The sequence below is a fragment of the Siniperca chuatsi genome, linkage group LG1, assembly GCF_020085105.1.
Source record: "Siniperca chuatsi isolate FFG_IHB_CAS linkage group LG1, ASM2008510v1, whole genome shotgun sequence".
Taxonomy (NCBI): Eukaryota; Metazoa; Chordata; class Actinopteri; order Centrarchiformes; family Sinipercidae; genus Siniperca; species Siniperca chuatsi.
Window position 1 is genome coordinate 21,867,740 of NC_058042.1, and position 13,430 is coordinate 21,881,169.

Sequence of the window (13,430 nt, forward strand, 5' to 3'; positions counted from 1 at the left end):
ACAGTTACTGTAGGTGGTTTATGTTAGGTGGTATATATAAATCAAGTTACCAACAAAGTACAATCAATGAATTAATTAATTTATATGCAAATACACAAGTTATAAGTGTGAAAGGTGTTTGAGTGATACTCTGGAGCAGATTTTAGGAGTTCACTCACTACGGTCCTGGATCACAACTGCAAATGTACAACAGCAGATTTGTCTAGAAGTATCAGTGATTCTACTCAGGGGTAAGCCCAGACATTGGATGGAAGTTGAGACTCAGGACCTGATTTATAGAAGTAAATTAGACTCAAATTATATGCGGTTTGAGATGCAGTGCAAATTTCTGCTGTGCTTTCATGTACATAAATCTGGCCTTTAACAACTTTAATTATGAAACAACAGAATGGAGGGAAAATGACAGACATTAAATAAGTAGATATCTAAACATAATCCTCAAAGCCTAACACTTTTAGTAGAGTCTTTATACTTTATACTCTACAGACAATTATTCCCATCGAAGTGCATGGAACAGCGAACAAATCAAAGCCAAATTGGATTATGAATGTAATGCAGTATAATGCATATATTCTTCATAAATACTAAGCATTTCCCTTAGGAGGTATGAGTGTGCAGCTTTAATTTTTACATTTTTGGGGCATCCAGTATAAACGTTGCTTTTCCTTAAGTGACCCTCCAGATTGGCAAACACTACTAGAGCGCTGTAGTCATCTGTTATCAACTGTTGGTGGTGACATGCCTGATGAAAATCTGTATAAACTCAGGATGACAGACATGGCTCTAGATGCCTCCATTCACCTGGGACACTGGGAGGAAGCTGTGGGATATGGGGAGAAAACACTTCCAGTTTACAGGTGAGTAACTGTGTGTGTTTGTGTGTGTGTCTGAGGTAGGACATTGCCGTATGGGGAAGTTTCACCCATGGATGGCTTATATGTTCTCAGATTTAAAGGGGAAAAAAACTTCCTCTGCCTTTAAATCTGGATATGCGTTTGGATTGAGGGACTTTCTCCTTCCTGATTCTAGTATGGAAAGCAATGTGAGGAAAAGGACAAGAGTAACTTATCCAGAGTGCATCCAAAGTGCAACCCCCTTAGTTAAGGCAGACTTGCACAACTGTCTTTACCAATGTGGATTATTACTTCAAAGTTATTACATTAGAGGTTTGGGCTGCTACTCAATCCTGATGCCTTCACAGTCGTCACAAGGCTTCCAGACGACATTTTATGTTATTTTAGAACAAACTCCATCGGTTTTTAACGATGGAGCTTGAGAGAAGGAGATTCTCAGACAGATTACCCGGGTTAAATGATGGAAAACTTGGTATATCAAAGTGATCTTTTAAGATAACATAAAATGGATCCTTTGCTTGTTTTTGAGATTGAATGAGCACTGAAAGCAGTGATGAGTGTTGAAAGACTCAACACTGAGGAGATTTCCCAATGTGCTGGATTTGACTCTTGGACCCGATAAAGGAGACGAGGATTTCCTTCTGTTATCCCTGTGGAGGGGAAAGCTCAACAGGGTTGCTTTAAAAAGTTAGTATAAAGCAGCCATAATAGAGGGGAAAAGATTGAAAGAAAATTTCAGGATTGATCATTATAATCAGTGGTGACTGAGAGAGCTCAATGCATTGCAACTTTAGAATATACATGAAAATGTGCAAAACACAAGAAAATAAGTAAAACATCTCCACCACAATGGCGACACTTATGTCACATTTTGAAAAAAAAAAGCAAGCAAAAAGCAAATTGAGAAACACATTCAGTAATTTGACAACACAAGAAATGCAAATACAGGAAACTCAAGCAACTACAACTGCACACTAAAAGTGTTTCAGTGCATTGAGCTCTCTGGGCCACTGTAGTAATTCACTTTGACAAATTGGAGATTAGATGTTTGAGACATTTTAAATCTGTGCTTTTGGTTGTTGCTTGTTGCATTGGAGTTGTTGGTTTCTAATCATCATGTTTTGTGAACAGGCATCATGTGTTAAATATAATCCATAAAGTAATAAAGTAATCTTTAAATTGAGCTTTATACTTTAGCCAACTTCCCAGTTCTATTTCATCAAATCCCTAGATGCAATGTCATATCTGGGCTCACAAACTAACATCATTTGTTTTGCCTAAATTAGTTGAAGTTTGGACCTAAAATATTTTGTATTTAAAAGTACAAGATTTGATTATGATGTGGCAAAAAAGCAAGAAAACAGTAGAGAGGAGAAATTCAAGGAGAAGTGGTGACGTTACAAAGAGAGCAGATGTATAAATAGAGAGAAGAGAAGAGTTGAGCACATAGTGTGCAGCAAAGAAAAAAGTACAAAGGAAAAGAAGACAAGAAAATACATGGGAACAGGAGTACATGAAAGGGAGACAACAAGAGGACACATAATTAGCAGACATAAAAATCTCTTAATAAAAGTACTTCTCCTAATAAAGGGGGAAATTGCTGAAAAAAACAGATTGTGGACTTCTAATAAATCCAAAGTTTTAGTTCGATCTACATGTCAGATTACAGTAAATTGCATCAACAGTTTTAATTTGCTTCTGGATGAGGACCTCAAGCCCTCACACATCCTTACCTCCTTTTGTGTGTGTGTGTGTGTGTGTGTGTGTGTGTGTGCAAGGCTAATCGATCTTGTGCTCTAGCCGCAGAGCCGTGCTCTCACACACACACAGAACAACATATCCACAGGAGAGAAGCAGTAATGCAGGCCATCAATAAATAAGCAGACACAGAGCAGAAGAAAAGAAAGAGATGGTGATGAGGAGAAGGGGATGGAGAGATTGGTGTCAGCTGAAAGAAACTGAGAAAAATGTGTTTCAAGGAAGCAGACACGAAACCAAAGTGAGGGATGGTTGTGGGAGTTTTAGGGAGAGAGCAGAGATAGGGGTTAGGTGAAGATGGAAGTGAGAGAGGGGATGTAAGCAGGTGAGAAGTGATAAATGAGAGAGGGGCAGAGGAGTACAACCTGAGAGAGAAAAGAGGAGGGAAGAATAGCAGGCAAAAATAAAGGAAGTGAAATGAAGGTGACAGAATCTCAAGGAAGAGGGGAGAAAAGTTATGTAAAATAGGAAAACAGAAAAAAGTTAGGAATAAAATGAGGGAAATGGACAAAAAGGACTAGAGGAATGCACTGGGGAGACAACTATGAAAGAAAAAGAATGAAAGAGAAGGAGAAAAAAGCATTCAGGAGAAGAAAGTGAGAGATAGAGATAGATAGAGTGGGAGGAGGATCTTCTATATTCATCTCTTATCTTCCTCTGGGCTCTTCAGATGCCAGGGAAGAAAGATAGCTGCAGGAGTTCTCTGTCTCTCTCTTCCCCCTGTCCTTCCCCTCATTCTGTATTCCTTTCTTCTTTCACTCTCTTTGCACGTCTTTTTTACATTTTTCTATTCAGTTTGTGATGTATAGAGAGGGTTTTTCCCTGCGCCTGTGTGCGATTAATGCACACCTGCTGCAGGCTGTACACGCCAGGCTTATTGAATGTCTCCATGCTGCACATAGTTTACTGCTATAGACATGCTCACACACGCACATACACACACATTCATGAATTCGTGAATGCACATAAAGTAAAGCTCCAGCCTGAAACCCTCTAACAGCTTCTCTGGATGCATTTTGTTGCCTAGTTTTGTTTTTTTCCTAATTTCTGTGGTTAACCGCTCAAACAGAGAAGATGTGACATCCCATTGAGATTTGCAGGGCAGCAATAATAGAGAATAACAGCTAAAACTTTCTCAGTGATTGACAGCTTCATTCATTTACTGGTTTTGGTCCCTTTGAATAAACCAGCAAGGACTTCTCTCTCTAGATGTACCATTTTGCAATAACATTCAGCATTTTTATAGAGACAAATCTCTTGCATAAGATTTCTGCATCGACAGTGGCCTCGGTAGACCAGTGAAGTTCACCCACGTTGTCAGTCTTCATGGATCTGTTGGTGGTAGCATATGAAATATAAAGTCTTTTAAAACCAGCACCATTACAGAACAGTTTTTCCCATATCTGGTGGAGACAAAAGTATTTTGGGGAAATCTCTGAATGAAGTAGAAGAATACAAGTTGAGGAAAAGAAGGTATACTCAAGAGGTCGTGAGCACGCATTGCTTAGCAATAAGCAAGCCACAAAGGTTGGGAGCCACTGTTACCGCGGTGTCGTTACCTAGTGGCTCGAGAGACTCTCCTGTAATGTAAGCGCTTTTATCTGGATTCCAGCAACAGATAATGTTCCTCCGAAAGAAGGTTTGGCTAGATAGTTAAATTGGGTTTTATAGCTTATTTAATTGCTCTTTTTTTAGTACCAGATGCATGCCCGTGCTAATTTTGCTAACCTATGGAAATGTAGAATTGAAATTACAGTTGCATTGGACAGAAAACAAAATACAATTAAGGAGAATACTCACAGCTAATCTTTCCTCCACATTTTCATTCTCCTTCGGTTTTCTACTTAGTAAGATAATTCATGTTTCCCACTCAGTAACAGCAGGCCGTGGATCTTTTGTTCCAAATAAGAGCCTCGTTAGTTCCACTGCATTTGCCTGGAAATGCTACACTTTTCCACAACTATTAATTTCTCCTTCTTGCCCCTTTTCTTACTCATAGCCGAGAGCTATGGCTTTCTAACTAGCTGCATACGACAAGACCGTATTTCCCACCAGTTTACCAGTTTTGGGTAAAAAGGAGGGGAGATGTGATTTCAGGAGACAGCAAATTAATGAAATTATTTGAATTGCTGCGTGGTTCTATATGCAAAGAAATATAATTGGAGTGTGGTGTTGAGTGTGGTGTTGACGTGTGTGTTTGCATGTCATGGCAGCTTGAATCACTGGCTTGGTAATTAAATCAATATTGTAACTTGTTATTATTCACAGGGGACTAATGTTGGTTTAGTCTTTGAACTTCCTGTTTAATGATTAAATTTTAACCACAGGATCGGGGACTACCTCTGTAATTGGTGGGCTTGTCAGTTTGTAATTCAGTTAGGCTTGAAGGTGTGAAAAAAACGGCCTATTATCATTAGGAAAATTATCAAAGAAGCGATAGAGTTTTAAATGACTCTGGCTGTGGCCACTACAAGTTCATTAACTTCACTTGCTTCAGAAAACAGATTTTCCTTTTAAATCAAAGAGTGAAAAACATTTGGCTTAAGAAAGTTGCTATTTTCAGTCCATAAAGAAATAATTAAGATGAATGTTCTGTTAATAGCAGATGCAGTGCCGTTTTTTTATTTACATGTGACTGAATTGAGAGCATATTGAACCCTCTTGTGGTTTGTTTACTCTGGAGAGAAGTGAAATCTGGCAAATACACCAGGTTATAGAGGGTGAAGTGGATTCAAATTGACTTTATCTTTGTGTGCTTGCATGCTCATACATTAATGCTGGTGTGCATGCGTGTATTCGTGTCTGTGTTTACTTATAGCTCTTTTTGTTTGTGTGTGTGTGTGAGTGACAGAGAGAGAGAATGAGCCAGACAAGAAATTTAAATGGAGAAGGGTTTGTGTCTCTATGTGCTTTGTCAGCAAGCATTTAAATGTCGTCTTACAGCAGTTATATAAAATAAAAAAATAAAAACATTTTGTATGTGTAGTCAAGAGAAAACCAAGAGAGAGAACAGGAAGAAGAGGGAGGACTTAAGAGGGCAGCAGAGGTAGAGTGGAGGTGAGGAATGAATGTGCAGCAGAGGAGAGAAGGAACTGACCGACCGACATCACTAACTTTAATCCCTGCAGCTAGCGGGGCAAAAAGCACAAATATAAACAGGAAGAAGCAGAGCAAAGGAGATGTGAAATAGGAAAAGGACGGAGAGGGATGGAAAAGAAAAGAGGATAAATGACAAGTAGAGTTGGGTAAATGAGTGTTTTGAGAACTCCAGTGTTTACCAACAACAAAGCTGCTTCCTAAGAGTCCCTGGTGTGTATTTATCTTTACAGGACAGGGAATGTCCCAGTTCTTTGTGTGTGTGTGTGAGAGAGAAAGAGAGCGAGAGAGAGAGAGAGAACCATCTCTTGAAAGCATGTGTGTTAATACATGTATGTGGGGTGTACTGTGTGTACAAAGGTCATTAAACGTCATTGTGTATCATTAAGCATCAATGCTAATCCATTTGCATGCAAGTGTGCATACAAATGGATACAAATTCAGTTATCACGTAATTATTTGCATTTTAGATGAACAAATTTCAAACTGGCTAAATAGATTAAAGACAGATCAGATAGAAATGTTTTCCAGTGTGTGTGTGTGTGTGTGTGTGTGTAATGTCAAAATCATTGTCAGAACTCTGGCTCTATCACCATGGATACACATTACTGATCAAAACCTTGGCATCAAAAGATGTCAAGCAACAGTCGCTCTTTCTGTATCTTTTTCACTGAGAGGTGACAGAGTGCACAGGTTTGTTTTGTGGATAATAAACAGTATATTCATGCATAAATACGCAGTGCACAGATACACTGTGTACGTGCTTTTCTGAGCACATTTGTATTTGTATGTGTACAGTACATGCAAGTGGTATGATTATATACACAGTATGTGTCTGTCTACATGTTTGTTTTGTGCATTTTTCATGGGAATATGTGCAGTATTAGTTGTTCTTGTCTGTGAATGAAAGAGCTACGATGTCAAATAATGTCGAGAAATGGGAACTCACACACACAAACATACAAAACATACACACATGCAGATAGACCCATGTTCAGGCAGGTATAGTCAGACAACAAAAACAGAGGCATGCATAATGCACACCTCATACTTAAATAATCTCTTTTTTCTTGCTGCTGTTAAGACAATTCCTCTTTCTCACACACTCCTACTTGTATATGCACCACACATTTATACAGACACTGACTGGCAAAGCATATTTTATTATTCTTGTCCATTTAATCATCTGTCTGGTTGTCTGATGTCCGTGCTGTGAATGTAAGTGGATCGCCTCAGGCTTCACAGTGACAAACTGACAAATTAAAGCGAATGGTAATGTGCGTATTTTTCAAATTGTTGGCACTTCTAGTGTACACTTCCATTTAAAAGGAAACTTGGATCGAACTTCATTATGCAATGAATGATTTGCTTAAAGATATCAACAATTACTCACTAGTCAGTGTTACACAAGTATAGTATGCATGGTTTCAAATTATTCAGTCAGATAACTTCCTTATAAAGCTGCACAGAGTAAAATCTTAACTGCTGATCCTCATTCCAAAATGTCATCTCGTCATTTTCATGTCATGTGGAGTTCAAGGACAGTGCCTGTGGTGGTCCCCACATTTAAAAAATGGGACCAGAGAGTGTGCTCCAATTACCGGGGCACACACACTGCTCAGCCTCCTTGGGAAAGCTGAAAGGAGACTGAGGGCGATTGTTGAACCTCAGATTCATGAGGAGTAATGTGGAATCCATTTTGGTCATGCAACATTGGCCCAGCTTTTTACTCCTACAAGGATGCCAGAGGGGTGATGGGAGTTTGGCCATCCAGCCTACATGTTTTTTATTGTGTCCCTCTGGGTGTCTTGTGGTGGGTACTATGGGAATATGGGGTGACAGGACTGTTGATAGAAGCCATCCAGCTGTGTATAACCAGAGGGAGAGCTGTTTCTGCATTTTTGGCAGAAAGTCATGATGGATCTTCCAGGAGGAGCTGGAAGATGGGCTGGGGGAAAGGATGTCTGGGCTACCTTGCTCAGCCTGCTGACACCCAATGAAAATGAATGGATCGATGGATAGATTATGCATTAGAGCCATTAAACTAAGCAAGTTATGAAGTTTTACAAACATTTTTAGATAAGAGGAAGTATTAACTGCTCCTCTATGAGCTTAGAAAAACAGTAATTTTATTAACAGTATGTAGCATTTTTCAGCAAATAGCACAAAAGAACAACACAATATTTTTTCTCTCTCCTTTCTAAAGACAATACTACCCTGATCCCCATCCGGTCCATGGAGTCCAGCTGATGAGAGTCGGAAAGCTGCAACATTACCTGGAACATATTGAGGATGCTTTGGACACATTCAAACAGGTGTGAGGGATCAAATACTGACAATTGCTACAGTACAAGCACATGATCTTATTTTCATTGTTTTGTCCATCATTCCTATCAGTTATAACATTTTACTCACCGAGTTTATAGCAGCATGTTAATTTCTCCTTTCGCAGGCCTATCAAATCATAAAGCTGACCCACGGTGACGATCACCCCTTGACCACTGATCTATTGATGAAGATAGAGGAATGTCGCACTGAGATGGTTCAACAGTCATCCAGCAGTCACTAAGACACAGCCACAAAAAAAACCTGATACTGTACTCTTGTACATGTAAATTAATGGACTAATTTCACTTTCTCTCTTAGTTTCTTATAGTCTTAATGTTATTAGTGTATTCGCCAGTCCCAGCCATCAAATTTATGAGATTTGTAGTATGAACAAAAAGTGGAGAAATATAAATGGGAGATGAATGTGTGTAGCAAATTTAATGGTAATCCATCCAACAGTTGTTAAGACATTTCACTAAAAAACACAATTGTCAACTTCATGGCGTGCTTGCCGGCTTTCTTTTCAAGCTTGAGATAAGAAAACAAATATGAATCTCATGTCTGTGCATTACTGTGGCACTAGAGCTAGGAGGCGATTAGCCAAGTTTAGCATGCTGTAGAGACTGAAAGTAGGGGGAAACAGCTAGCCTGGCTCTGTCCAAAGTCCAAAAATACAACTACTACTCACTAATTAACACAATGTATCTGGTTTGGTTAATCCGTAGCTAAAGATTCATAAAAACATTATCCATTTTGCTCTGTTAAAGTTTATTGACATACAAAGTAAGCAGTCTGTGTGTGTGAGAGAGAGAAAGAGAGAGAGAGAGAGAATGGGGACCTGTAGGCCTTTGTCTCCTGTGTTTAATCTGCGCATACCATCTAGATGAGAGATGAGTGTGTGCGTGCGTGCATGCGTGTGTGTTGTTTTAGTAAAGTCAGGTTTTCAAAACATTCATCTTTCCTCTTTACATATCCATCACACACACTTCCCATGTTAATCCATGTTGTGTGTTACTCTGTCAGTGTGTGACTTCCAAGTTAATCCCAGAGTGTGTCTGTGATGGAATGTGGTAATGTGTTTCTCACACAGGAAATGCTGTCATCAGTTTGCAAACGGTAAAATTTTGGGATTAACATGGGAAGTGTGTGTGTGTGTGTGTGTGTGTGTGTGTGTGTGTGCACGCTTCTATGAGTTATGGGAGAATTAGAGTGATAATGTTTCCTTTAAGGTCACAAATAAAAGGTTTTTCTTTTCTGACACTTTTTGCTCTCTCAGTACTGGAATAGCCGACATGTTAGAAACCCCAAAGCCTTCATCCATCCTGGATTAGTCAACAGTGAACTATACACTTATGTTCAGCATAAAATCTTAATATAATCACAGAATTGCAGAAACAACCAGTTCTATTTTTTTACCCCGATATGTGTGTGTATTCTCGGCAGGAAGTCAAACCCGTTTTCAGTGGGTGTTGGGCTCCACCAGGGTTATCCGTTGCCACCTATTCTGTTTGTGATTTTCATGGACAGGATCTCAGGTGCAGCCGGGGGGGGGTTGTCAGTCGAGTGTGAAGCGGTCGGGATGAGAGTCAGCACTTCTAAGTCTGAGGCCATGCAAAATGGAGGATTGCTCCCTCCAAGTTGGGAGTTGCTGCCCTAAGTGAAGGAGTTCAAGTATCTCAGGGTCTTGTTTGCGAGTGAGGGTAAAATGGAGCGTGAGGTTGACAGGCAGATTGGGGCGGCGTCAGCAGTAATGCATGTGTACCAGAACATTGTGAAGAGGGAGCTGAGCTGGAAGGCAAAACTTTGGATTCAGTCAACCTACGTTCCAACTCTCACCTATAGTCATGAGCTTTGAGTAGTGACCGAAAGAATGAGATTGTGGATACAAGAGGCCAAAATGAGTTTCCTCCGCAGGGTGGCTAGGCTCAGCCTTAGAGATAGGGTAAGGAGCTCAGACATCCGGAGGGAGCTCGGCGTAGAGCCACTGCTTCTTCAAGTCAAAAGGAGCAAGTTTAGGTGGTTCATGCATCTGATGAGGATGCCTCCGGGACGCCTTCCTTTGGAGGTTTTCTGGGCCCGTCCCCGGGGTAGACCCAGAACACTCTAGAGAGATGATATATCTCATCTGGCTTTGAAACGACTTGGGATCCCCCATGAGGAGCTGGAAAACATTGCTGGGAAGAGGGACGTCTGGATTACCTTGCTTAGCCAGCTGCCACTGCAACCTGGACCCCGGATAGGCGGCAGAAAATGGATGGATGTGTGGAAGAAAAGAGAGGCTTTTGTTAATTTGAATCTTGAGAAGATTAAAATGAAATGGATGTGAAGATTGAATGGAGTAATGCAGTAATGGCACTAGTGGACAGAATGGTCTGTGGAAGAGTGTCCTGCTGTACAATACTGCTGTTCCTACCTCCATTACTCACTTCATTGGCTCTGTTGCTTTCTGTCTCTCACTCTCTCCCTTTCTCCTCTCTCACCTCTTAATGGCCATTAAATTAGATTTACTATAGCTTAACCATAACCCTCTGTCTCTCCCTCTCTGTCGCTCACTGTCTCTCCCCCATTTTCTGTCTCACTCCCCAAAGGCTTTCAAATTAAATTCACTATTCGTCAGCAGCTCCTTTCTCTCTTTTGCTGCGTGTCTGCAGGCAGCCTGAGCCAATCACAAAAAGGACACTCACCCTTCATTCACTCACCCTTCTGCCATTTACTTTCAATTTTCACTCTCATTTCAGAGACACTCCCGCTCTCTGTGTCTCCCTCCTGCACCACCTCTCTCCCTGCTATCATCTCTCACTTTCTCTCTCTCTCCCCCCTTTATCTTCACATCTTCCCTGTCCATTCTTATTGTGCCTTTACTTAATTCCACAATCTGTAATCCAAATGTAAACCCACCACTAAGAATCAAGGATTGACATTTTTGACAACTTAATCTAAGTTTTCCAATTCTGTTTAAGGTTCCTTATACCAAGAGATGCTGCTGTTTCAAGGTGTAATAACAGCCAGAGACGGTAGATTTTATCCCAGGTGTCATTTCTCGATTATCTTCCTGTGTTTCAGGTTTCAGTGATAAAGAGTTGATGGATATTACCATATATTCATGAGTAGTCTCACTTTAGAATGAAAAAGCCAGACAAAACCATATCTCCATGTAATCCCACATCTTCATCATATCCTCATCACCCCTACATCTTTCTTTCATCTTTGATTGAGTTTCTTCATAATCAGCTCTTAAAAACAAAGTACTGTTGAACTGAACAGTAACTGTCTCTGTTGCAGCTACCTGCGCATATTTAGACATCTCTATGAGCCCCTGTTGAACTGAAAGTTGCTTGTTAGTTTTGTAGTGATCTTTAGCCATGTTAGAGCCATGACTCTAGGGATGGTAATTTTGGTCTGTCAGTCAGTCCACCACTTTGCTCCACACTGGATGGATTGCCATGAAATTTGGTACAGACATTCATGGTCCCCAGACGATGACTCCTACTGACTTTGGTGATCCCCTGGCTTTTCCTGTAGTGCAACCAGCAGGTCAAAGTTTACACCTATCCTGTGACATATATCAAAATTGACTTCATGGATTGGCACCAAATTTTGTACAGACATTCATGGGTCCCAGACAGTGACTTCTGAAGACTCTCATGGTGACCATGAGATTTGTTGTAAGCAGTTTCATGTAGGAACTCTTTTCTTTCTACCGATAGTTCCTACATGAAACTGCTCACAACAATGTCTGTGGATTATCTTGAGTAACTGGATCGTGATTTCTGGAAAGAGATGTTGCTGTTGAGTTTTTGAGGATGCTTTGGACACATTCAAACAGGTGTGATGGATCAAATACTGACAATTGCTACAGTACAAGCACATGGTCTTATTTTCATTATTTTGTCCATCATTCCTATCAGTTATAACATTTTACTCACCAAGTTTTTTGGCACTTCGAGCACCACAAGACAAGTGCCACCTAGTTCCATTATATTCGAGAAGAGGTAGACATGTCTACGGCCGATATCTTCAAAACTCGGCAACTCACACCAAAACAATCTAGATGGATAAATAGCACTTCAGGTAAGAGGAGAAATATGTATTTTTGATTTTGCAGTAAACTGTCCCTTTAAGTCACCACATTAGCTGTAGTTTAAATTTTTAAAAAGGACTTGTGAAATCCCTGTTAGGAGTAAAGTATATTTCACATGTGAACTGTCTGAAAACCACAGTGAAGTTGAAAAGAACAGAGATAGAAGAGAAGTAAAATGTACCATTGAAGATAACTTTCAAGAGGTAATCGGTGGGATAAACAAATACATTGTCTAGTTCTTTATAGAAGTACACTGTGTTTAGCCATTTTCCTTATCCCAGCACATATTAAAGTGGTTTAATTTCACAAATGGCTATTTTAGACAGTTAGTGAGGGAAATTACCAAGAAGATTCACTTGTGTTAAACAAGATAACTTCAAGACAAAGGCTAAGTGAACCTAACAATTATCAAATTAGCTACCAATCTCAGGAACTACAACAACACAGAACACTGGACTTTAGCAAGAAAATGTGTCTCGCTATCCTGGGCAGGGAATTAAACTCTTTCTCTTGCCTGAGGTAAATGATTTTAGCGAATAGGTGAGTTCAGAAAAGGAAGCAATAGTCCATTTGGTGAGAGATGATTGCATATTATTTGTCAAAAATTACCCAGGAGATCATTCTCTTGCTATATTTTTCTAATTAAATGTTTTTTATCACCTGAATCCACTTGTCTCCCTATTTTGTCCTCACTAACCTCACCCATCTTATTTCTCTTGCACCGGTTCAGCTCTTCCACACCTCATCTCTTCTCCCACTCTTCTAAAAGGTAATCCTTTATTCTTCCTCACTTGTCTCCCTCTTTCATTGCATTTCCCCTTTGCTGCCTTTATTCTACTCTCTTCTCTCATCTATTCTTTCCCTCTTTCTCCCATTCCTTCCTGTTCCCTGCTGTGCGTGGGTGATCAAAGCAGGCTTAACAGGGCAATATGTCACCTGGAAAGCTGCCTACTGGCTAGTAAAGGTACACACACGTACATACATACATACATACACACACACACACACACACACAGTATACACGTACATTGGAAACTAAGTGATATCTAGTACAAAACAGGCACACCTTTCCTTGAAACACCACATGTAAAATGATATATGTTAATAAAATACAAAATGCTATATTGTATTTCTTTTTTAGAAAAGCTACCTGTAATTCATTAGCCAATAAGAATATTATGTATTAAGGTTTAATACCAGCAGTCCTTGTGAGAGAGTTGGGATCATTTTTGCATGGATATGTCATTTTGGAAGGAGACTTAATTCAAATAGTTCTGTGACAAAGTGACGTGACAGATATCTCAATTGTCAGC

At 39.9% G+C, this 13,430-nt stretch overlaps 1 protein-coding gene across 1 annotated transcript in view; it reads left to right on the forward strand.

Moving 5' to 3' along the window:
* The window catches only part of smyd3 (SET and MYND domain containing 3), a 75,345-nt gene extending 66,809 nt beyond the window's left edge, over positions 1 to 8,536 (forward strand). Inside the window, exons 10-12 of the mRNA XM_044190199.1 lie at positions 683 to 857; positions 7,915 to 8,023; positions 8,161 to 8,536. Of these exons, the coding sequence (XP_044046134.1) occupies positions 683 to 857; positions 7,915 to 8,023; positions 8,161 to 8,277 (401 nt within the window). The 3' untranslated portion in view covers positions 8,278 to 8,536. The remainder of the gene's footprint in view (positions 1 to 682; positions 858 to 7,914; positions 8,024 to 8,160) is intronic.
* Positions 8,537 to 13,430: the final 4,894 nt, after the last annotated feature.